The 26,430-nt window shown below is 35.5% G+C and overlaps 2 protein-coding genes across 2 annotated transcripts; one reads left to right on the top strand and one right to left on the bottom strand.

Moving 5' to 3' along the window:
- The first annotated feature begins 412 nt into the window (after window positions 1-412).
- On the top strand, window positions 413-15,674 carry LOC115444987. The gene is made up of 5 exons (XM_030171017.2): window positions 413-812; window positions 11,937-12,103; window positions 13,904-14,037; window positions 14,262-14,444; window positions 14,840-15,674. The coding sequence occupies exons 1-5, from the start codon at window positions 750-752 to the stop codon at window positions 14,956-14,958; spliced, it is 666 nt and encodes a 221-aa protein (XP_030026877.1). The 5' UTR covers window positions 413-749; the 3' UTR covers window positions 14,959-15,674.
- Window positions 15,675-25,058: 9,384 nt separating this feature from the next.
- On the bottom strand, window positions 25,059-26,216 carry LOC119190569. The gene has a single exon (XM_037442772.1). The coding sequence runs from the start codon at window positions 26,214-26,216 to the stop codon at window positions 25,059-25,061; it is 1,158 nt and encodes a 385-aa protein (XP_037298669.1).
- Between the last annotated feature and the right edge of the window lie 214 nt (window positions 26,217-26,430).

Raw genomic sequence — 26,430 nt, 5'->3', positions numbered from 1 at the left:
GGCCTTTTGTTATTTATTTTTTTTGTTACCTTTAGTAATTCCTTTTCTAGTTCATTACTTTTCTTTCCGCAGTCAATACAGACAGACACATCTAGTTCTACTGTTTATTTTCATGTATAGATAAATTTACATATTTAAATACGATTTGAAATTAGCAACGTTTTGTTATTTACAACGCCCTATATATATGGTATTTAAATAACCTATACTTATCATTTACTAATATATAAGTAATGTTTGAACATAATTTATATTAACAACAAATCCTTGCCATTCTATAAGAAATATTAAATTACATATAAGTACACGAACTCTACAGAAAACAAAAAATCTTCTGAAACAGACACGTGAAACATTACTTTGTGACTTCAAAACCTTGAACATGTTCTGTTAAATTATTTAATAGAAATAAGTAACAAAAACGAACGTCTTTTAGTACTTTAAAAGGTTGCCTCGTTGTATCGTACAAATACAGACACTAAACACATACTTAGAGTCCCACAAAGACAAGACGACCGCGTAAGTGGTGCTAATCCCGACACAATACGTTTCATAAGCCTCTCTTCTTGGATATTATCTGCAATATTATATTTTATTCACAGAATGTGAAAGTGAACCTTGTTTGATATTTCTTATTTTATTTAACTTATTTTAAATATTCAGTATGGATATGGTTGAAATGTTCATGTGTGGAGTCATCAACGTTAACTTATGATGATGTGTGAAGCGTTGTAAATGGTGCTGACGTCATGGCGGGTCCTATTCGTCATCTCTCCACATACAACCACGAGCCGGAGCCGTCTGCTAACTCGGTAAGTTTTAGCGGACAACTTCTTTTTATTGTGTTTCTTAGTAAATTCATTTGTTGGTAAAGAATGTCGCAAACTTGATTCGAAATATTTTTTTATTTATTACGAACTTGAAGTTTTTTTTTTATTATACTTATACAACAACGAAATATTAATAAAAAAACAAAATTTAGGTACGAACGCAGTAATGATTTGTTGTAATATTTAATATAGAAGACGTATATGCTTAACACGCTGTTGAAACGGCATTGATTTTTAACTAGGCCCCTCGCATATTATGATATTTGTAGGTATTTATAATATAATTATTGATAACTCAGTGTTAAACCAATCATGTTAAAAAGACCGGATTAACCGGTAATGATTTAATCGAAAGATTGAGTTGTAGACATTTATATCGGACTCTCCTCTCTAAATAAAAAGTAAAGACGCACATTCTTACTCTACAATACTGTTTGAAATGCTTGAGCCTTTTCACTCTAGACTGGACAAAGGGTATTCTGCAAGGAATGTCATTAACATTACGTGTGGAAAATAGACGAGCGCAACAAATAGCTTGAATGCCGCTGCTCTTTGGACTAAGTATTAAGCAATTATATGATGTCAGAAAATAAGTAAAACGAATGAACTATTTTATGTTTCTTAAAAATTTACATTATATTTTAGAAATAATATTTGTCGTATGCAGCATTATATACTGATTATTTGTATAAGAAACAGTCATGTATAATGCTTATCGTGTAAGAAGTAAGTTTCATATTTACAGCAAGCTTGTACAAATGCAAAATCACCATATTATAGGATTCATAATGAACACCAAAATATTACTCATGGGAGAGTATTCTAAACGCTTGGTCGTTACACAATCATTAATGAAGTAGTTACGCGAGTACCAAGATGTAAAGATTAATCGCGCTACCTATATCATGGTATAAACAGTTGGTCCGCGAATTCATTAGAATCAGAATCGGAATTAGATTGAGGCGGAGGCGTCCGTTTATCACACTTGACATGCCTTCAATTAAGTGCAGTCCCCTAACGGCTCTTATGTTTAAATTCCTGCATGTGTTATACATACGGTTTTAACAAAAAAAAAAATTACAATTTACAAGATATTTCAAATTTTTAAACTTGAGTCAAGTCGTTCTAATGAGTGAAATAATAATAATGGAAAAATAAAAGTTATTAAGCTAAAAAATAAGTTAAAATACTTTCAAGTGTTCTACAGTACATGTAGGTTTTATTTTTAGGCATTATAATAACTGTCATCCAATGAGATGTTGATGTTAATGATGTCCAACAAGATATCGATATCTTGTCATGCAAGTTTCTGAAAAATTATGAAAATCAAAAACGAAGACCTTATTAAATGTATGCAAGTATGTTATTACAGTGTAAACCTTTTTTTTATCTGGGCACGGTCAAATGACTCCACTACACTTGATGGTAAGTGGAGTGCCACAGCATCCAGTTAAATATCGATTAATGAGTGATGATTAACCCTCAACTATCACCACTCTTATGCAGACGAAACAAGATTAAGCTAACCCCGGAACACTGCACACTAACGTAGGCCACTATGAAGGCTTTTACATCGTGTGTACGATGCTATGCGCGCGGATACGAATATAATACCACCAGATTGTGTTCCCTTTTAATGAAAAATTAATCAAGACTTGATTATACTAGCACTGCTTACAGTGTTATAAATTATAAAAAATAAACTATACAACCAAATCTTATAAAAGAATTAAATATGTGTTAGCATGAAAGAATTAGATTCGAGAAGAATTAAATTCGCACACTGGCATGAAATGAAGACGAAGCTTCAATCACTTATAAAGCCTCTTGTTTCCGTCGTTCTCCGATATACATTCCGCCTTGTAGGAACTTATAAGATTTTATTTCAAAGATTTAGAATGAACTTGCATTACGAAATGGTTTTTATTTAAGTATGACTTCTTTTTATTAACAAATCCCTCTTTAGGACCACCAAGATCTTGACGGTCTTATATTATACGAATTGGGTCTGTTTTGTAGAGAAGTTGGCATCCTTTAAGCTTATACATTATTCCACGCGCAGCGGGAGTAAAAAACGTATGACAAATAACTGAGAATGACATACTGGGACAATTAAAAGATTCAAGAGTGGAGGCAGTTTTGTGCTCTTACAAGTTCATTGCAATTTGTTTTCCTTCTGGCTGTGTCTCTATATGTAAAGTGAGAATGGAAAGCGTTCAAAGGCTAAAGTACCGTGTTTTAGACATTACCTTGCATTAGTAAAACTAACCCGAAATGAAGCAAGGGAGCTAAATAAAAGGTCTCCAATATGTAATGGTAATATGAAGTATGACATGGTCAAGGTAATATATTCTTCCCTTGATGAGAAATAAGGGCCAGATTACAGTGCATATACCGTAATTACCCCGTACTTAGAGACATTGCCTTTTAGGGACGTTTGAAGTAACAGAGAAACATGCTGAAGAATACAAATACCAGCGGAGTTAACTACGTCCGCGCGTGCTACGCTCCACGTGCAAGTTTTGACAAGTTACTCTTGAGAGGGAATATATAGCTGTCTAGAGAACTGTTGTTTAGGTTTTCATGCTAAATGTTTTCAAAGCGATATTAATTCACAATATTGTTTACTTCAACTTGTAAACATAGTTGCGCCTGCCGAATATTCTCCTGAGGTCAATAATGTTTGCATTTTGTTCTTTACTACCAACGCAGTTTGGTTGTTTTTTAAGTTGATTAATTTTTAAAACAACAAAATTTGCGAGAACGTAACATTAGCCTACCCACAGCTTCTTACGTATACCGAAAATTAACTAAAAGAAACTTTTTGTGAGACTAGGTCTACATTAGATTTTAATTAATAACATCATGAGAGGGGTAAAGCCGTAATTAACGCATAATTTAATGGATGCGTGAATTCTCTCTATAAATTTTTCGCGTGCTTAAACCCATTTTATTTAGTATAAAAGATAGCTATCTCGTTACTAAATGTAGAGTTCAAACTGTATTTCGCTTTGCTAAGAATTCCTGATGTCATATTAAAGCTGAAATACAAGGAACAACCAAATAAAATTTTACTCGCTTGCAAATTAACGCGAAACAATAATTTGGTTTATTGATGTTTTATATTTGCCAACCAGCATCTTTGTGTATCATGAATTAAGCAAAGTCTAAAGGGTTAATTGTGCAAGATGGTAATTGGGTCGTAACTCATTTGATAATCCGTCCTCAGTGAACTAGCAACAGAATTTTAAAGTGGAGTATACGTGTCCTGGGGGACTTGCCGGTAATAGCAGGTTCGCGATAAGATTTTTGTCTACTTTAGCGATTCAACTTAATACTAAGGTAGGCTTAAGATTGAAATTGACCAAAATTCCTCGTGATGACGACTCAATTTGCGATGAGAATTAAGCTGAAATCCCTCTTACACTACTAATTTCCTATCGGCCTATAATTTAGTTAGATTGAATATTAATACACGTTCTTACCTCTAGATATCCGAGAAAATAGTTTCATAGGCCACATAATTGCCTTAAACTTAAACCGTCGGCCTACTAAACACCCACAGCTCATTCAAAAAGGTTATATTCCACACGCACACTAATCGATTGTTTAATCAGCCGAATTGGCTAATGGTCTATTCGAGCTTCGCCTTAGAATCGTCGTGATTATGTTCTATGATAGCGGTAATTATCAAAATATCGATCCAAAATCTAATAGAATTTGAAGAAGTTTTACTTAGTTCAACGAAAAACTTTTTAATACTCAAATGCGATACTACGTAACTAAAGAAGAACTGGTTCATTTAATTTAGCGTATTCACCAAATCTGATGCCCATTCTATAAATATCAAAATATGATTCAATAAAACAATTTTTTTACAGTATATTTTGTATTTGCCATAATCTATAGCTCGATGGAATGCTCTCGATGCATTACTCTACTTACTCCTCTTGTATAGAAGAAATGATGATAGTTTTCAACAAAATATAACTTACTTTTGAGACGACATCTTGTTTCAAGAGTTTACCAAACAGCAAATTGTTTGAGAGCAGTCGCTGACTCTCGCCGGGTGTGCATACTAGCCACCAATCAGACTGTTTAATTGATTCAGTGTGCGCGCCAACGGCCTAACTTGATTATACTATCGGTTGATGAAAAGTGTGTAGTGTATACGGTAACGAAATAAATATTTAATTAAAACTGTTGTACATACATTTGATTTTGTTTACAACCCAATTTTATTGAAGTAGTACTTTATTTTCATAGTAAATTTGCTATATTAGCTTATGAAATTCAACACGGGCACTCAGTTATAAGTTTCAAATTGCAACAAGTTACAACAAGTCAACTATCTCTAGATAAAAGAAAGCTTTTATCGCATTTGGAGTCGTACCTCGATTATCCTCGAGTCCCAAAAGCATGTTTTGAAACTAGTTGTAACTAAAATAACACCCATTTTACAACTTTACGAAACATATTATCTTGCTTCAAAATTCCTACACAAGACAGTACAGTACAGTAAGTGCCAGTCGCACAGTGAATGAAGACTAGACGTTGTAATAATTAAATTGGCATGTTTTCTCACAGCACAAATCTCGACGCGCATTAGTGCTCTGCAATTCCCTTTCGGAAGCACAAATCCGCAGAATTTTAATTAGATTGTACTACGTATTCTTGTGGATTTTTTAATAAATTATGTTTCTCGTCATATATCGATTACAGAATTTAGTTCCCGAGAAAAAAAATTAAAATGATATTACCAAAATGAAACAATTTTCGGTGTTTTTGATATTATAATCATCTCCTGTCATTTCGAATAGATGTTATAACTTTGACTTTTCGGACGAGCAACACCTCAGTCCGCCCCGTGACCACAAAGGCTGCAGTCTTCGAAACGTAGGGAGTTCAAGCTCACGTAACAAAAAAAAATAGTAAAATAAAAGTAAATACGTAATTTAACTTACAAAATATTTAAAAATTCCTCAACGAAAATATCGACCCGACGTATTTTTAAAATATTGATTACATTATTATTAATATAGTAAACATTTTAAAATTTAATTGGGTCAATGTAGCAATAAAAGTCAACTTTGTTATATTATAACATATTGTGACACTAAAACGTTAACACGACATGAAACGCTATATTGGGAAAATGAAAGACACGCAGACTAATTAGTTTCATAAATCATGGATACGCTACAATCTCGTAATTTCTGTCACAGAAACGCAAAACATTCCTAATGACGGCGAGTTTCGAATTTCGTCCTACATAACTCTACAAATATACTAATAAACAAGAATACAATAATTGAAAAATATGAACATACTTTGAATATATTGTTACGATAAACGTTAGCTTTTATAGGATTAAAGTATTCTTTTGGAGGAAAGATAAATGTTACGCAATCGTCATTCTCACGTTTTATTTAAGATCGTCATATATTCAAGTCACCGGTAAGGATCACGCGTTAAGCCTACTTGTGATGCAAACAATTTATTACTCTCTTCCTTTGTTTCTAAAAGGTAACAATTAATGCGCTCAGTGAAGCAGCTTTTTCTTAAAATGACTGCTAAATTAAAACAAAGAACTTGCGCAAAGCGCGTTTTATTCTCAATGCCGGGCAATCGTCGGTGAATATCTCGTTAATATTTTACCAGTAATTTAAAGTTAAATGCATTAAACAGTCGGGCATTAATTGCTTAAATCGTTGTCGTGTTTAAATTTACGAGCTGCCATAGCCTAATGGGTATGGTAATTGCATTATATACATGCGCGAGAGCGTGCTCAAATCCTGTCGTGCAATGAGGTTTTTGAACTCAAATTTTTTTCAACCCACAAATATCCACGCTATGTAAACAACAAAGAAAAATAGAGGTATAATTAGAATTAACCTCTTAGTTTTAATATAGATGTTTATCCAACAAGGCGCCGGGTACGCCACCTGTCACGGCGATAATTAAAATAAATCGGGGCGAAGATAGCTATATATATATATAGTGATACAAATAGCTCAATCACTAGTTGACCCTCCAAGGGTTTTCCCTTATTGGGGGCATTTACGGGTAATATACGTAATAAAAAGCATAAAGTATAATTATATACCGTCTTTATGTCCTAGCCTACTTAATAGGTATGAAATAAATGAAGTTCTGGGTAACATTCTACACAATTATAGGACACGATTGCGATTTAAATGTATAAGATTATTAGATTACAATGAAATATTTAATAAATACAAAAATCGAATTTGTGTCCGATGTGACGACAAATTATTATACATAATATGTGGTATAAGTATTACAGGAGAGGTAAACTTAGCAAGCCGTGGCCTGGGTGTAACGGTGATGTGCGTGCATTAGCTTATATAACTATTGTGACTATGTACAAGAAAGACTTGGAAAAAATACAAAAGAAGTACTGAACAATTGATGACAAAAAAGAAAGCCCGGAGTTTCTTTCTGCCTTTCTTCTTCGAGTAGCCATCACTTAGGTAGCTAGTGAAAGGCTGGTAGGTTAGCTAGGTTAGGGCTCATGTCCTCGCCGGTGAGGATCGCGACGCGTTACCCTTCTATTTCCCCATACTTGCCAGCCCGAGCTGGTTACTTCGGTTTGTACCTTGTCTTTTGTATAAACTTTTTCCCTAATTTAAAATGTCCATAGTTATATAAGTAATTTTAATAGTTGTTTAGAAATAATAATTATTCTTATTCTTTGTTTTGACGTATCATAAGTGCAACTTTGTTCGCCTACGTGATAAATAAAGTATTTTATTTTAATAATTACGTCTTTGCCTACCCTTTCACAGTGCTTTAGAAGAGCATATCGTACGGTTATCGATTTATGCCATGAGTTACTACCCGTTGATCGATATTTTTTGCAAATTCGATCTCAAGTGTAAACTTTTTTAGCTCTGATATCTGTCATTAGGTGGTGGAATATTTCGAAACTGAATAGCGACCATTGCCTTACAATATGGCTTGGACATTCGTAACAAATGACTGTCTAGAATTCATGCACTTAATTATTAATATGAGCATACAAGTGTAAGTGATGCGCAATGTAATACATGATATAAATCAACCCGTGACTTGAGTGTTCGGTTACGAATATAGCTTGAATTCGATCTTTAAAGGAAACGCAACGTAAAGGGCTAAATGAATTATATGTAGGCAAATTCAATCAGATGAATACAAGGAATGAGACTATTCACTGTATGCAGAATATGTGTTTTGAATACTGAAGTCGTTGACAACCATCTCTGTGGAAAAAAGTAAAAGTACTATACGACAGATGTATGTAAGGAGTACACATCATAGGTCCATATTAATAAATCAATCTCACATTTGAGTAGAATCTCAAGTAAAGATTCAATACATCGAACTATTTAATAGTCTTAACTTATACTGGCATTTACGAGCTTGTTTTCAGCTGAGATTTTATAAATATAAGATACGATGTTCCATAATGTTTTTTTTATAATATTTGAGTCTATTGTGTATTATGATAATATACTAAGTTCAAATTTCATAAAATAAGCATTTAACCACAATACTTAATTTATGCTAGTTTTAGTTCCATATAACATAATATATTTTCTTAACTCTTGTTCAATTTTAAGGCACATAATTGATGAATTGCAAAAAAATTAAAGCAATTATAACGTTATTACAAAAAATACAAACTCATCAAGTCGTCAAAGGGTGTGTTACGCGGCACTGATGACTGATAGCATTAAAAAAATTAAAAAGTTTTACAACTCGATTTATGTAAAATTTTACGCCAATATATTTTACCATAATAGCTATAGATAGACGCACCACAGCGTTAAATTAAAAACGCTAAGGACATTACTATACTGCACAAACAAGGCCAAAGAATTTAGTTTGTTTATTTACGTTGTCTTGCCAAGCCTGCTAACAAAAACACGAAATAATGACGACACGAAGGCGGGCATCACGCAATCATTACTAAACGACGTCGTTGACACGGCCCACTGACTGTCGAGTTTATTATATTTTTCAATACAATAAAACGGAGCTGGCTAGCGTTAGGCTGACACGATGTTATTACGGAGGGCGTACTTCACTCTACACTGCGAGTGCCATCTTAAAGAAGCGATAGTAATGTAATATTTCACTCTACGAAAAGCCGGATATTACTAGCTCTCGTAACCGACCTCGCTTCGTGTAAATCTATTTAACGGGCAACTGCGCTTTAATAGGTGATCTTATTTCTTGAATAGGTACGTTTAGTCAACATAGTGGCGTTTGATGTTGATGAAGCGTCTACATACATTGCATTACCGTGGCTCTTTAAGGTAAAGGCAGTTGAATGATGATAAAATTAAAATGAAATGCCTAGAGTATTCATTCATCACTTGATCGCCTCCTTGATTTATTCCCCTTACAATAGTGGCAGTGTTCTTTTGCCGGAACATCCTAAGTTTGATTCACAGATCAAAGAAAACTTTGTGTGGGTTTTCTAACACGATTGCCCACTTTCGAATAGTTCAACAACCCTACGCATTCTCACGAGCTTGAAAAAATATAGCCCAACAACGCTAAAATACTTTCTAAACCGCCCACAGCGCTCATAACAAGTATAATATTCAGCTCTGAGTTGTTTAGTATTTGCATTTCATATACAATTAATGTACAATAGGCGGAATTAATGCCGAAGGCGTTCTTCCCAGTCAACCTTAAGGTGATGCAGAGATAAACAAGATAGGTACAAAAAATATCTTGCAACCGGATTCCAGGGTAAAAATAGCATGAATTAGTATCATTTTTGGCTACACTTATAACAAAATCACTTTCGAGGTTAGACCATACCGATTGTCGGAATATTACATAATTGTTTGTTTTAATTTTTATATGGCTAAAATACGTAAATAAAGTACTATGAGAGTGTTTATTTGTCAATATTCTCTTTAAGTAATTTTCACAATGGCGAGAGTATTCTCTACCATACAGCCTCAAATTATTTTATGAAAATAAATAAATAGTAGTTTTTTTCCTCCCGCTATTTAGGCAATTGCGTGAATAAAATATGATGTGTATAAACAAGTTTATCAATTCAAAATTATGTCAAATAAATTCTCAAGTTAGATCAGATTGAAACTATGTACACATTATGCCAAAAAATAATGTTTATGCCTAAAATCCTTTTCGTACATTCAGAAGTTACAATTTGTTGGTTTAGTTTTCTCAGAAGGAACTCCTTAGCCGAATCTTGACTGAGGTGAATTTATAATCAGAGTTTCATTTTACTAATTACTACCACTTTTGACCTCGAAATCAGTTTATAAGATTCAAAATTTTTATTCAATTTTCTACTACCTGCATACCAATAATAATTACTTCTTATATTTATTGAGTTTAGTCGTATACAATGTAAGCATAATTACTTAAAAAATTGTCTAAGTACTATTACTTTGGAAGTCGATTACCTACATTAAAACAAAACGTATTTTTACTGCGACAAATATATAAGTACATACATTATTATATGCTCCAGTTATATTGAAATACCAATTATCATTGGTAAATTTTAATATGTGGGGTTTATTCCCATAACGCTAATATACATACATTTAAATATCTACATAATAAATAGCAAAGAATCTAATGTATGTTATTTAAAAAAAGGCTACTAGCCGTTTCGTTGTAAGAACTACGAACCTAACACTCGGTGGTGATAAATGATATTTTCGGCTGCTTCCATGGCAGTGCGTATACTGCGTACCCGAAAGTCTTTGTCTAGTTATGTCGCGTTATAAACGATGGACATGTGTTTCCGTCGGCTTTCATGTCACATACAAACCCGATAGCTCTTGCGGAAAAATTAAACACAGATCGATTTCACAACGTACTTTATATTTAGCTTAAATTTATCTAATGGCTGTTTTCAATAGTTGGATAATGTTATTCATTAGATAAAATACAACTAACATATTGAAAATAAATCAGTTATATACATGAAATATTTTTACTGTTACACGTATAGTCGGTCTAGTTATAATTACTTTAACGGATAATTTTGTTTAGATTATATATTTTTGAAAATCGACCTTAATCATTCACAAATAGCCTACTAACTTTGTATTTTATAAAATGTACACAATTTATTGCATCATAAATTTCAATTAAACGGGTTAAAGTTTACGAACCTTAATCTATTAACGTCCTTGAATCTTTTAAAACGCGGGAAATGTTTATTTATTAATCTTTGTATTAGGTACTATATGAATTAATTTAAACCATTGAATTAAACTAATTTTCGGATTCTATCGCGGTTTTTTGTATTTTATTTTTCTCTCTACGTTTCGAAGACTTTGCAGCCTTCATGGTCACAGGGGGGACAGTCTTCAAAGTCTTCAAAATCTTCGAAATGTCGGGAGAAAAATAAATTCCAAAAACCGCGATAGAATCCGAAAATTAGTTTAATGTCTAACATTCACGTAAACATAAGAAATCATAATTTAACCAAAAAACATTTACTACAAACAGGCTGTTAATGTGCGACGTTAGAGTTTTTCTCCTCGATTTCTTCATCGCAACACATGTAATTGATTACGATACCTACATCTAGTGGTGTGTGAAACGACTGATTGAGTCTCTCTCTATTTACTTTTTGTCTCTAACAGACATCGGGCTCAGTTATCCGTTTATTGAAACGACTCCAGAAAATAAATAAGGAAAAAGTCCAAATTAAATAAAAACAGTAAACACTGAAGTAAATGTCATGAAAGTAAACTTCATAGCTAATAGTGTTCGAAGGCGTCTCGCTCGCGGTTATTAAACCTTACATCTTGGGCTAACTAACAATAGGCGTTGCGTTGGCCGCTCGTTGAGATATTATATGGCCTACTGACAGCTGTTTGGATTGAAGCCCAACGTCCGCTGCCAGTAGCAATTTCACAATGCCTCCCAGTTTTGTATTTCGAATTGAAAAATTAACACCAGCATTCACTCCACAAAACACATTTTTATTGGAATTTTTATACGACTTTTATTATGAAACATTGTTATATATAACCTGCGTGTTCAACACGTTTTCAAAATAAGATGTCAGTTTATAACATATATTTTCATTTGGTACAGCTGATAACAGAGATAAATGTCCAACTGGCTCTGTTCCGAGACCTTCTGATCCACTTCGGCCAGCCACACGACTGTCCAGAGCTTCGGGAGCGGGTCAGGCGACTTCGACGAGCCTGTGTGGAAGCCACCAAACAGACCAGCCAGCTCGTCCTGCCTAACAGTAAAAAGTAAGAACCACGTAAGAAATTTTTAAACATGTATATTTTAGGAGTTCCTTTAAAAATAAAATATTAATACCGCATCGGACTGAACAAATATCCTTAACGACTAAAAAATATATACCGTAACGAACATACACATCGTGTTCAGAGCTTTGCTTTTCTATTATATTTCATATAATATTCAAATATAGAAACTATAAATAATATAAGTAAAATGAAAACAGTTCACAAAATTTCATTGATAATGTCTTGCTTGAAAATACGTAAGTGACGCTGCAGAGGTGTTGATGGAGACACGCCATTTTATTATAGAAAAGTAAAATGTTACCTTTCTGTTGGTATAAGAATTATGATTACATCAAAAAAACAATAAAGAAGTACCTACATTATTCAATTATTTAAATTTCTTTCGCAAATCTATTCCAAACACAATATACTCCAGGTTCGGTTACTCAAGGATATTAACTATTTAAATCGGTAATGTATATGAATCATTTCAACATATTAATAGCGAATAAAAGGTGCGCTCTAAACATAACTCCAACGCGTCTGGGGTTAGATAAATGGTCACCCACAAGTAAATAAATGGCTGACCTGTGAATACAAAATCATACATTTATAATTAAATGAAATAAATCGCGGTAACCAAGAGCATTGCATGTTTAAAAATTAAAACGTAGAAATGCACACTGAGTTGCAACGTAGATCCTAATAAAGATTACTAAAGTTACACGGCAATACTTATAACATATTGAACGAGGAAAAAAATTATAATCCCATTAGAAAATAATTAATGATTCTCAATGAATCATTTAAAGGAAGAAATTGAAACAATAAATGTATGCTATTACTCTTTATGAATTCCATAGTAATTATTATTAAATAATGTATAGGTTAAGTAATTACTTTTTTCTTCGTTATATTTTTACTTTATCTTCAATATTTATTGAGTTATTATTCATAAATTCTGTGGAATTGCAGGCATTCGGTCTTACAATATAAATAAAGAAATACTAACTGTATATTTTACTAAACTCTAAATATATGTAAAATTGTATCCATACCGAGATAACAAGTTAAATTGTGTAACATTTTGTCAAAACAGTTGATGTAAATGTGAGTAGGCATCATCTACATGATTATTTGCATATCAAAAGGATTCAGTTTGCGTACCAGACGTTCTGCGAAATCAAAATCGAAAGAGAACTAATTACGACGGGAATAGCTATTGGCTTTCACGAGGCCCGTCTATTTTATGGAAGCAAAACACTGCCACGGCGATACCAATCTTTATTTTGTTTTCCATTTTTCCTGTTTTGTTAGATATTTTGTGCTTTAAAGTATGCTTGTTTCTTTAAGTATTGTATTTTAGGGTGACAATCTTCTTGGTCTTGAAGAGTTTTAGTTTCATATTTAGTAAACAAACATATTAAATTGACGACAGGTTTTAGGTTAAATTGACAGATCTAGCCACAAATTGTATAAGTTTTGTCATTTGCTCGGGGCTGCATTGTACGTCTGGCACATCTTGTACCGTCTAGACAACAGACTACAGAGATAGTTACTCCATGGGAAAAAAATAATAAATGATATAAAATTTGTTTACAAAATCATTAAACTAACAATAAAAAAATGTTATTATTAATACAAGGAAAAACAACATATAATAATATGTTCATGAAAAAATATTTTAATTTGTGCGAATATAGTAGGGATTATTTTAAGTGCTTTTATTCCCTAAGTATATTAAATTTATTTCCACCAGTAGAATTTGTTTATGATTAGTAAAGAAGCTACTCAATCCAGGTCCTCAAGCGAAGGGTGCACAGAGCAGTCGCAGTTGGTGCTGCTGTACTTCATGTCCCAACTCCTACTGCGAGAGCTCGCGAAGTGTCATCGACTCGTCCAGCTCGTGCCCATGGATATGACTTCATATTACGGTAAAGCACATTCATATAACATAAAATACTTTTATTATACATATTAGAAAGTAATGCACATTTACCGCAACGTTCTTACGACACAAGCACACAATTCAATTTTAACCTCTTTTTATATGTTGATAAAGATAGTATATGGTACAAAAACATTGCAGGTTTAATACACTTTCTCGTTCAATCACTGCGTATATAAAACCTTTTCTAAAACACGTCTTAATTAACAGAAAATCGCGCCGGTCCGTCCAATTTCGGCAACGTCATCAGTCAAATACTGCTGTGCAAACAGATCACGCCCGACTTTAACCAAGAGGAGCTCTGCAGCATCGCCAAGGACACGCAGGAAATCACAAGAATAGTTAACGACATTCAAGAATACTTACCGCAACATGAAAGTCTTAATCACTTAGGTATGATATCGACATATTTTACGGCTTCAATTCGTTCGGAAGCAGAAGCACTCGCTCACATAAAACAATTGTGAGTTACGTGCAACTTTTACGTCTTTCGTTGACATTAAGAACACTCCGCGACCGAACGTGGCAAAAATGCTCTTTTATTCAGAATTCTACCGCAGTATGACATAATATTTAAGAAATGATATCTTCGTCCTAAATTCTGCGATAGTATACGTAATCGAGTTCAGATTCAGCTATTAATCTCTTCTGTTAAATAATACATTAACCCAGTGCAAATAACAGAACTGACGGAAATATTAACAAATGTCATATCAGAGAAAAATAATTCCTAACGTGTAAGTAAAAATTGCCCGAGACATATTATCGGTATACGTATATTGTTTCAGAGAGTAATGTCGCACTGAAAGGTGACGACGTTAACGGACTGTGGCGGGACAAACGAAGAGGATCTCTGTACAAAGGCATGGGTGTACTGTGTTGCGTATCACGGCCTAACTACCTCTGAGGGTGACGGGTCTCGCCCACGAGGCGGCTTAGCTTGGAACAAACGCCAATGACATCAACGATAAGCTAAGCGTGAACGTGTCCAGCAAGGCGCAAAGAACTTTGAAGTGTTCAGCGGTGAAAATAAACAATCAATTCCTATAGTGAATGACGTGTTACGTTAAATGTACAGAACAAATGAATGGGTCCATTAAATTGTTAAATGTAACTAGAGAATTGAACGATGGAGTCGGTCGAGCAACTACTGTGCACGTGACAATTACTTAAGTAGTTCAATTATGTACCTAAGTATAAATATCATGAGTAGTAAGTATATATGCATTAAATCATGCAAATGTATCATTATAAATTGCCTGGAGCGGGATCAATTGCGTTTAAGTAGATTGTAATATTGTAGTTACTATAAACATATTTTTTGCAGAATACGTTATTCGAGAAAAAAACATTGGAGTGTTTTCTCAAAGCTCAGTAACTTTGTAGTTTGTTCTCGCGGCCAACATTTCATTTGAAGCAATCTTTCTGCAACCCTTATAATCCGTCACGTAAGGCATTCTCTTTCATGTTTTGTAACGGGAATGTATATTATAATAATGTACATATTTTTATTCCATCCACAAACATTGCACATTACGCCACACCTAAAATTAATAACACTTATTTTATCTGTAGTAAGTTTCCTAAAAGTATTACGGTTATAAATATAGTAACCTAAAATCGTTCAAAGCATAGAATTTTGTACACTGTATATAATATGAAACATTTTACTTACTTTAAGAGTTATAAAATATATAATTTTGTTCGTTATCGTCTTCCATTTAAAGTATTTCTTATTATAATGCAAGAAACAGTGCTAGCCCCTATCCTTGATATTGATATTGTGTTCTTTAACGCAGCTTGACGAGGTATAATCAGACATTAAAGACGCAAGACGTGGTGAGACGTAGCATTGCGTCAGTACTCTACTTTCAAAACAACATGTCACAGGCAGCGGAGTAATAACACACTTATCTTATTAGTTGCCCCAGAGAAATAGAAAAGGAATACTAATAAACTTCAAACTGATGCCGTGGTTAATCTAGAATTATATTACTATTTTTATGGATGCATGTACAATCACTTACATTAGTAACTGAACAAATTCAAAACCTCAAATCGCCTTTATACTTCTGGTTTCTTAATAAAATTGTATTTTTCTTCACAAAAATTAAATAAACACGACTTAATTTACTGCACCTAATTTAAAAAAATATTAAAATAAACTTACGTGTATAGGCAGTTACTGCATGTTCATCACAAAATGGTTTCGGCAGTTAGTGCAAGCTTTTCGTGTTTTTCTTTGCTTGCGTTTGAGTTCTCTGCATATGTAGCAACTTCCGACGACTGCAACACGCCCTCTAGAGTCTCGTTTAGTCTGACTTAAAGAAGTTGTAGATCCAGAAGGAATTGAAAGCGTAAGTTCTTGGCCAAGCACGTCCTGAATTGCAGATCTCACATGTAATTTTGATGTCACAATGCAATTTTTGATCTTTCTTCTATATTTTTACCACACAGTTGGAGACTCAATGATTTTAAAATTGTCTACGTCTGTCAGTCGAGACAAATTGTGGGTTATGTTCCATGTAAATGATATATGCTGCCAAATGTGTCAATTATATTGTAAAAAGTGCTAAAGGCCACCGATTTGTTCTGCGTTTTACGGTATATTCTGCTAACAGCTTATCCATATTGTCCACTCCACTTTTGGTTTTATTATAATATAAAATTATTTCTGGCTTGGCAGTTCCTTATCACTTTCAATAACTGGTGACATGTGCATTGATGATAACATTATTACTGCTTTATTCTTTTAGATACGTAGGAGCACACAGTTGCTTCTTTGCTAAAGGCGAAGTTAGAAGAATAAATTACCCTCTCCTTGTGTGCCTGCATATTTGCAGGAAGAAACCGTTTATTTTTTCTTACCGTTCCAACTAATGTCATATTCCACGAATTCAAGGAATGAGCCAGTTGCAGAGACGTAAAAATTATCCGTCGTTACATTCAGTCCTGAATTTTTATATTTTCCACAAGATCTAATACAGTGCATTCTCCAACATTTGTAATAATAATATTCAAATTGTGGGTAACGTTTAAACAGACCTTGATTGTTTACATTACATATAAACTGTATGACGGTACCCGGGTACCTCGTCACTCTGTTGAAAGTGTTTTATTTGTCAGTCACATAAGGGTTAAATAAATGGCGCTGGTGTTTTACGGATGGTTTATGCCTACAGTGTTTTAAGAACTTTTGCAGCTGGAAAAGCTGATCACGCGGGCAAAGCCACGAGCAACACTTAGTATTCTAATACAGAATTTAACAGCGTATGATATTCGGAACAAACTCGTTATAAAATGCAACGGCGCCATAGCGTCTACGGCAGTGCTACGACCCCTACGTTGTAGCGCGTAGCTTGCACCGCTGGCTACGGTTGAAAAATATAAAAATATAATAACATTATTTGCTAGAAACGTTTGGACCGGAACAGATGTCTTATGATCTTGGCTACATTTTTGTTTTCTTATACTATTTTAGTAGTATACAGTTGTGTACTATCAAACCTGTTGCTAACGGAGTTTATTGTACCGTCGGTCTACGACTCGGAGTTTTGGAACCTACGGAAAAAACGGCTTATAAAACAAAATAAATTTTGAGAAATTTATTTACTACTAGCTTCCGCCCGCAGCTTCGCCCGCGTGGATTTCGGACTTCAAAATGGAGCCGGTCGCGAACGTTCGAGAATGTTCGTTTTACGAAGCTACTCGCTAGGTGATTCGCTAGCCTCTAGGTGCCAAGCAAGCCGCCTGCCTGTGCGTTCGCGACCTTATATATATACAAAAATAATCCTTATAGCATGATTCAGTATTCACGCGTGATGGCTAATTATTAGCGTATTTCATGTATAACTTTGGTGTTTCTATACCGATTTCTATGATTCTTTTTTATGGAATATTTATAATGTTAACTTTTTTAATTAGGGATGACTGAGAGTGTTATAAACGTAAGAGCAAACAAATATAATGAGAAAGCTTCGAACTGCTAAGCTATCAGGAGTTACACGTGTTATTGTGAGTCAACCATAAAAGATCGACATATGCTGTCGTGGGATATTTTTGACATAATTTTAAGGAGAACATTTCCTCATACATGATTTCTGTGTAGCTTTAACCATTAAGGTTGCACACGCGACGGAAGCTTAAAAAATGGAGTAAATTCTCCCGTTTTCCCAACATTTTCCTTCACTGCTCTGTTCCTATTAATTGTAGCGTGATGAAAAGTATACTAGAACCAGCACAGGAGTATGACAAACAATTGTACCAAGTTTCGTTAAAATCCGTCGAGTAGTTTTTGTTTCTATAACGGTTATACAGACAGACAGACAGACAAAAATTTTACTAATTGCATTTTTGGCATCAGTATCGATCCCTAATCACCCCCTGATAGTTATTTTGGAAATATATTTCATGTACAGAATTGACCTCTAAAGCTTCGAACTGCTAAGCTATCGGGAGTTACACGTGTTATTGTGAGTCAACCATAAAAGATAGACATATGCTGTAATGGGATATTTTTACATAATTTTAAGGAGAACATTTCCGTCATACATGATTTCTGTGTAGCTTTAACCATTAAAGTTGCACACGCGACGGAAGCTTAAAAAATGGAGTAACTTCTCCCGTTTTCCCAACATTTCCCTTCACTGCTCTGCTCCTATTAATTGTAGCGTGATCAAAAGTATACTATAACCACCACAGGAGTATGACAAACAATTGTACCAAGTTTCGTTAAAATCCGTCGAGTAGTTTTTGTTTCTATAACGGTTATACAGACAGACAGACAGACAAAAATTTTACTAATTGCATTTTTAGCATCAGTATCGATCCCTAATCACCCCCTGATAGTTATTTTGGAAATATATTTCATGTACAGAATTGACCTCTCTACAGATTTATTATAAGTATAGAAGAAGATAGATAGATAGAAGATAGAAGAAGAAGATATAGATAAAAGAAAGAACAGATTCTGAGCAATGTCTTAAAGAAAATATTTAGCAGAGATTATTTTTTGTTTTATGCGAAATAGAAAATACCTTATCGATCCGGGTCAAAACGAGTTAAATACAACAAGATTATACCAGTGGCGAAAGGTGTAAGGAAACCCGACACAACATATACACAGTAATATGCATAAATGGGGGCATGAAGGGATATGCAGAGGCACAACCAGGGCACCCACTTTTCGCCAAATGTGTTCCGTCCCATGATGTGATAGGAGGCGAGCATATCGCCATATCGGGCAGAAATGAAAGACTCCGGCTTGATACTGAGCAGAAACACCCAAATATGATTTTACCCGACCCAGGATTCGAACCTAGGACCTCGAGAGCGCTGTTGTACCGCGCATGCAGTGCAACTAGGCTACCGAGGCAGTCAAAAATAAATACAAATCGTTCTAATGATAATTAGATTCTACATAACTTCTACATAAAGAGAAGCCGGTAGGAATCGGATTATATGGACCCTTCGTCACTATGTGCCACACGTGTACCAAATTTCATCAAAAATTGTCTAGTAGTTTTTCCGCTTACTAATAAGAAATAACAAAAATTTCGTGTTTCTAATATTAGTAAAAGTAAGAAGTTAAAAGAAATAAAATCATTCACGTCGAATTGATAACCTTTTTCGAAATCGCTAATAAGATTAATAAGATGCTCATGTCGCGAAGGATGAAAATGAAAAACACCTTTTTCAATATAGTAATAAATAGTAATCTATATATATAAATATGAATCCCTATTTCCCTTGGTCACGCCATCACGCGTGAACGGCTGGACCGATTTCACTATTTTTTCTTGTGTTTGTTACTGGCAGAAGAAGGTTCTTATGAAAGAAAAAATTGAAAATATTGCGCGAAGAATAAGAAAATTTAAGAAAAATTATCGAAAATATTAATTTTATATAACCGTCAATTGTTTGAAATAACTGTCAGCGATTGACAGAATGCGCGCTGCAAAATTCACAGTTAAAACGGGACAACGTCTGTCGGGTCAACTAGTCATTATATATTTTGCTCCTAGCATCGCCCACACGGTATTTTGTTTGTAACTTTTATCCTCTATTCTGCTTCCATAACAAATTTCATCAAAATCAATTTAGTTGTTTAACATTGCAAGTATGACACGGAGTTTATCGCATTTACAATTTATATTACTAGCTTTTGCTCACGGCTTCACCCGCATGGAGGAGTTATCTGGGATAAATGTCCCTCTTTATATTTTCCCTAAATAGAAAGTAGTCTTTAACCTTCCTAGGGTCTTAAACTATATCCATACCAAATTTCATAAAAATCCGTTCTGTAGATTTGGAGAAAAATGATAACATACAGAGAGATAGAAAATGGGACTTAGTTTTATAATATATATAGATTATAAATGATAAACTTGAATACAAGTTTGCAAAGATTTTAGAGATAGCACGACAGAATACTATTAAAAGACCAATTACTTTCGCATAAGGTGATATCATTAATAAAAGTTAATGCAGAAATAGTAATTATTATTAATGTCCCTTGTCATACACTATGTCGGATAATTCCCGCTTTTCTTTTGTAAAACTCGACCTTCCGCACGTTATATTAACAGTGCGTAACAAGCACGTAACACAACGCATCATGTTTAGGACTATAGAAATATGGCTTACAGAATACCATTCCACGCACATTTCTCGAAGATAACATGACACGGCCGCGTTACGCGTTTACACTATCATACAGAATAAGGGCCCTGCAATCTTCACAAACGAGACGGAAGTTGCGAACAATACGTGTCAAGACGGTCTGTTTTGTATTTAAAGCTTTGTTTTTTGAGTAACATTTTGTATTATTAAATTGTGTAGGTAATGATAGTTCACGTACCAAAGATTCTTTATCATTTCATTTTTAAAATCTACGTATGAACATGATTAAGAGTTGTTACATTTAAACTGGCGAATAAGATATTAAAAAAATATATACAGTGGCATTTTGACATTGCGTTACTCAATGATTACAGGGGCCTTATTCTCTATCCCGCACGTTATTTTGACAGTGCGTAACAAGCACGTAACACAACGCGTCATGTTTAGGACTATAAAAATTTGGCTTACAGAATACAATTCCACGCACATTTTTCGAAGATAACATGACACAGCCGCGTTACGCGTTTACACTATCATACAGAATAAGGGCCCAGTTAGTAAGTTTAGTTATTAAGTTTCTTTAACCCAAAACCTAGTTTATACCGTTACATATACAAGGAGTCATAAATAAACGCCGTGGAAGCTTGTTAAGGGCAGAGCGATACTTCTGTTTATTTACAGCACGTGGAAAGTGAAACCTTTAAACTTGGAGGTACATTAATTTGGAAAGTTGAAAAACTTGAATGCTTAGATGGGATTCACAAAACTAAAACGTATGTGAATTTTATAAGTTTTATTTCAAAACAGCAAACACAATTTAAATGAAAAATGTTTACGAAATAGCTAAAATTAAGGTAATAAATTGTAAAGGACAAATAAAAATATTAAAAAATCCTTTCAGTTTCAAACAGAACAAACGGATAGACGAATTGATTACGCTGAAGACGTTTTGGATATACTTACTCTTACTTAGTTGGCTCAGTGTCTCAAAGTGTGTCTTGGAATCTGAAACGAAAGTACTCCAACTGTCTGTCCTGTGCCAGCTCTCGCCAATTCTACCATATCGTTGCAGCGGTATCTGAGTCGATCCAACGGCCGGTGACCTGTTGCTCGACTCAACAACCTTTTACTTTCCGATCATCTTCCATGCACTCAAGATAGCCTAGCCATTTTGGATATAGAACCCTAAATGTGAATTCGTAAATACATCGGTGGCAGACAGAAATCCAATGATCTAATATTAACCAAACATTCTACCAACTTCTAATACAATAAATATTCCATTATACAATTTAAGTCAACGACGTTTAACCCTATATCTAAAAGGGAACCTTAAGTGGGTTATCGCGTGACCTTACGACAAATAACATTGAATATTGGCTTAACTGTTGTCCAAAAATAATAAAGACGTATGAGACAAATAAAGCGGCGGTAGCCTAGTTGGGTGTGGAACGGACTGCCAAGACGAATGTCCGCAGATTTAAATCCCAAGGGCACACACCTTGACTTTTCTAAAATCATGTGTGTATTCTTTGTGAATTTATCGTTCGCTCTAACGGTGAAGGAAAACATCGTGAGGAAACCTGCACATCTGAGAAGTTCTCTACAGAAATTTTGAAGGTGTGTGAAGTCTACCAACCCGCACTAGGCCAGCGTAGTAGACTAAGGCCAAATCCCTCTCAGTAGTAGAGGAGGCCCGTGCCCAACAGTGGGACAGTATATAATACAGGACTGATATTATATTATTATAATACTTCATTGTAACTAAGTTTGACGCACTATTACCAGATTATCTGCTTATTTTGCGTTTTCAAGGTCAAATGGTTCGACACAATTCACGCCGACCTGTAAGCCTTCCGTGTAATACTCCAATATAATGGTGTTAACACTAACAATTTTATAAGGCTTTATAAAATTTGGTTAATAAATTTTAATGACATAATTTGTGTATCGTGATGATACATAGGGACATAGACGTATATTCGCGTGACGATGGAAATGCATGCAAGTACTCACATCTGCCACTGCCACACGACGTCAGGAACCCGCCTTGGTTATACTGCTGCACTCCGTCACGTTTGTCAGGACACCACACACAGTTAGTACACACAATGTAAGGATTATGGGTCCTGGGAAATCTATACTTTCACAGTTATTGTATTAATTATGAAGCGCGCCGGGGAACGTGCCGCCATCGATGCACCAAACTTTCGTTACTGGCGTCATCCGCTGGATGGCGCGGGCGTGTGGCCTCCCGTTGGCCAGCGGTATTGGTCGATTTAGTTGGCGGCAAATGCGTGCGAATTTGAATATCTTTCGCTCTCACACACATACCACCATCACGCGAATTATTATAGAATTCGTTTATTATTATAAACAACGGTTACGAAACATTCCGCCCACCAAAATACATTAATGTATTTTCCAAAATTTAAGAAAAATTAACCTAACTTAAAAGGCATATGATCTTAAAATTATGATTACGAACTTAAAATTATGAACTATAGGTTTAAGTTAAGTCACGTTATTCGTTTTGATTCGGCAACGGACAGAGTTTGACTAAAGGCCTCGTGAAACGAGAGCCTTCAGCAGTACGTATCGTGGCAATGCGGACTACGCCATCAGAACTCGGATGTAACTCTTCAACCCGAGCTAACGGCCAATGTAACGGAAGCGAATTATCGGCTTTAACAATAACTACTGATCCTACGCTCAACGGTTTTGAATGCTTAGTCCACTTCGCCCGCTGAGTCAGAGAATGAAGATATTCATGTTTCCAACGGTTCCAGAAATCCTGCTGAAAACGTTGAATCAGTTGCCATCGGCCCAAACGATTTATGTTCAAAGAAGTTACATCTTCATCAGGGACAGATGTTAACGGCTCAAGAGTAAGAAAATGCCCTAGTGTTAGAACAGCAAAATCATTAGGATCTGAACTCAGAGGACAAAGAGGTCGCGAATTTAACATCGATTCGATTTGTACAAAGAGTGTTGTTAACTCTTCAAATGTTAAACATTGATCGCCAACGATACGATACAAATGCGATTTTACGGATTTTATCTGTATTTCCCACACTCCACCAAAGTGGGGACTTGAGGGCGGATTGAAACGAAATTCGATTTGATTAGCATGAGCAGCACTTCGCATATATTCAGTTAATTGTGCATTAGCACCAACGTAATTTGTCCCGCAATCAGAATGAATTATGCTGACCCGTCCGCGTCGCCCGGAAAACCGACGCAGAGCAGCGAGGAAAGCGTCTGAAGAAAGATCTGAGACTGCCTCAAGATGAACTGCACGAGTCGCGAGACAAACGAATAAACATAAATAAGCTTTAGTGATTTTCGCACCTCGATGTTTACCGGTTTTAATACGAAAAGGGCCGCCGTAGTCGGTCCCTACAACAGAAAACGGTTTCACCTGATTTACACGAACTGCAGGCAAGTCACTCATGAAAGGTTCCAGTGGGGATGGATGCGTTTTATAACACGACACACATTTGGATAGGCAATGCCGAATGGCACGTTTAGGAGACAATACCCAAAACAGTTGCGATAGAAGATACTGCGTGGTATTCACGCCCGCGTGACAATTTTCACGATGAACGGCTTCTATAACAAGGTAAGTTAACCTGGATTTACGAGGGAGTAAAGCGGGGTGTTTATGCTCGAATTCGAGGCCGGATCTTGCAAGGCGACCGCCCACCCTGAGAATTCCCTGCGCATCGAGAAAGGGGTTCAACTTACGCATCTGTTTTGTTAATAATTGTCCTTCCCGCAACTGGCGTATTTCGTTTTCGAAAAAGGATTGTTGAATGTGCTTTACGACGATCAACAAAGCAGCATGAAGCTCAATACGATCGAGAAAAGGATTTGAGCAACGAATATTTTTATCTCGTAAAAATCTAATGAATCTTAACCACCAACAAATGATACGCTGTATTTTTCGAATCGAAGAATAACGAATGAGAAGAGTGTCGATAAAGGAATTCTTCGCATCGTCGGAGGTAAAGAACGTTTTTTTTTTTTTTTTTTTTAAAGCTTTTTCCTCAAAATGAAGGATGTCCTCGTTAGGATTAATTTCAAGTTGTGGCCATTGCTCAGAAGGGGAGCGAAGCCAGGCGGGACCCGCCCACCATAAGCTATTGTTTACGAGATCGGATGGCAGCTGACCACGAGAAGCTACATCTGCCGGATTATCTTCGGAATCCACATGGCGCCAGTGAACGTCTGGAATGACTTCGTGAATGTGACTAACGCGATTCGCAACGAAAGTTTTCCAGCGCGAGGAGTGAGAGCGAAGCCACGCTAGTACAACGGTAGAATCAGACCAGGCGAAAACACCAGTAAATGTTAACCGGGATGAGAAAACATCCATGGCAAATTTCAGCAGGTCGGCAAGAAGAACTGCAGCGCAAAGCTCCAACCTAGGAAGGGAAGTGGATTTTGTAGGTGCGACTCGCGCTTTGAACAAACAAAGAAGGTCTGAATGTTACCCTCAGCGTTCACGGTTCGTAAATAAATCACACCACCATAACCTGTTTCCGAACTGTCTGAAAAGCCATGTAACTCCCAAGAAATACAATCCTGTCCAGCAAACAAACGGGGAATCTGTAACGATTCTAACAATGGTAATTGTTCAAGATATCGAGACCAAAACTGGACTATATTATCGGGAGGGTCTTCATCCCAACCTATCTCAAGGATCCAGAGGCGCTGAACCAACACCTTTGCCACCAAAATTAATGGCGACAGGAAGCCAAGTGGATCGTATATACGTGCAAGCTCGCTAAGAATGTTACGCTTCGAACATTTCTTATGCTGAGGAGTTACTGAAAAAAGGAACGAATCATTACAAGGATCCCACTTAAGACCTAATACCTTGAGAGTAGGGTTGTCGTCAACATCCATGGATACAGGATCGGTTAAGCAATATTCTCGTGGTAAATCAGAGAGTAACTGAGGTACATTACTAGCCCATTTTCTGAGTTCGAAATGTCCCCTTTTCAAAAGTTCGATTATTTGAGTTTTCGCATTTTGAGCCATACGAACGTTACTAAAACCAGTTATTATGTCATCGACATAAACATCGGATCCCAAAACTTGACTCGCAAGTGGAAAGTCACCACCCTCATCATGAATCAGCTGTTTGACAGTACGGCATGCGAGAAAAGGTGCGGAAGACACGCCGTAGGTCACGGTATTAAGACGATATTCTTGCACGGGTTGGTCCGCATTAAATCGCCAGAAGATGCGCTGATAATCACGATCAGACGCTCGAATGAGAATTTGTCGATACATTTGTTTCATGTCTGCGGTGAAAACAACAGAATGAACGCGGAATTTTAGAAGAATTTCAACAATATTCGTTTGCAATTTAGGACCTACGAGCAACACATCATTTAACGATAGTCCTTTCGCATCTTTAGCGGAGGCGTTGAATACAACACGAAGAGGAGTAGTGCTGCTCTCCGTACGGAGTACAAAATGATGAGGAATGAAGTATTTTCCGATACTCAATTCTTCAGTCGGTACAAGGCTCATGTGACCCTGATCGATGGAAGCTGGAATGGAAATCACAGCCAGTGTATGTCGATATCGTAATCAATCGCACAGAGTCTTTATAATAGCCGAATCGTCAATGATATAGTGAGAGTCAAAGAATTATAATATATTATATGGAAAGTGAGAGTCTAGTTTATTTGTCTCTGATGAGTGAAGTGTGAGTGACATTCAATTGAATTGAACAATGAAGTAA

The sequence above is a fragment of the Manduca sexta genome, chromosome 25 (genome assembly GCF_014839805.1).
Source record: "Manduca sexta isolate Smith_Timp_Sample1 chromosome 25, JHU_Msex_v1.0, whole genome shotgun sequence".
Taxonomy (NCBI): domain Eukaryota; kingdom Metazoa; phylum Arthropoda; class Insecta; order Lepidoptera; family Sphingidae; genus Manduca; species Manduca sexta.
The sequence above is the reverse complement of the archived record's forward strand: the minus strand, read 5'-3'. Positions and strand labels throughout refer to the sequence as shown.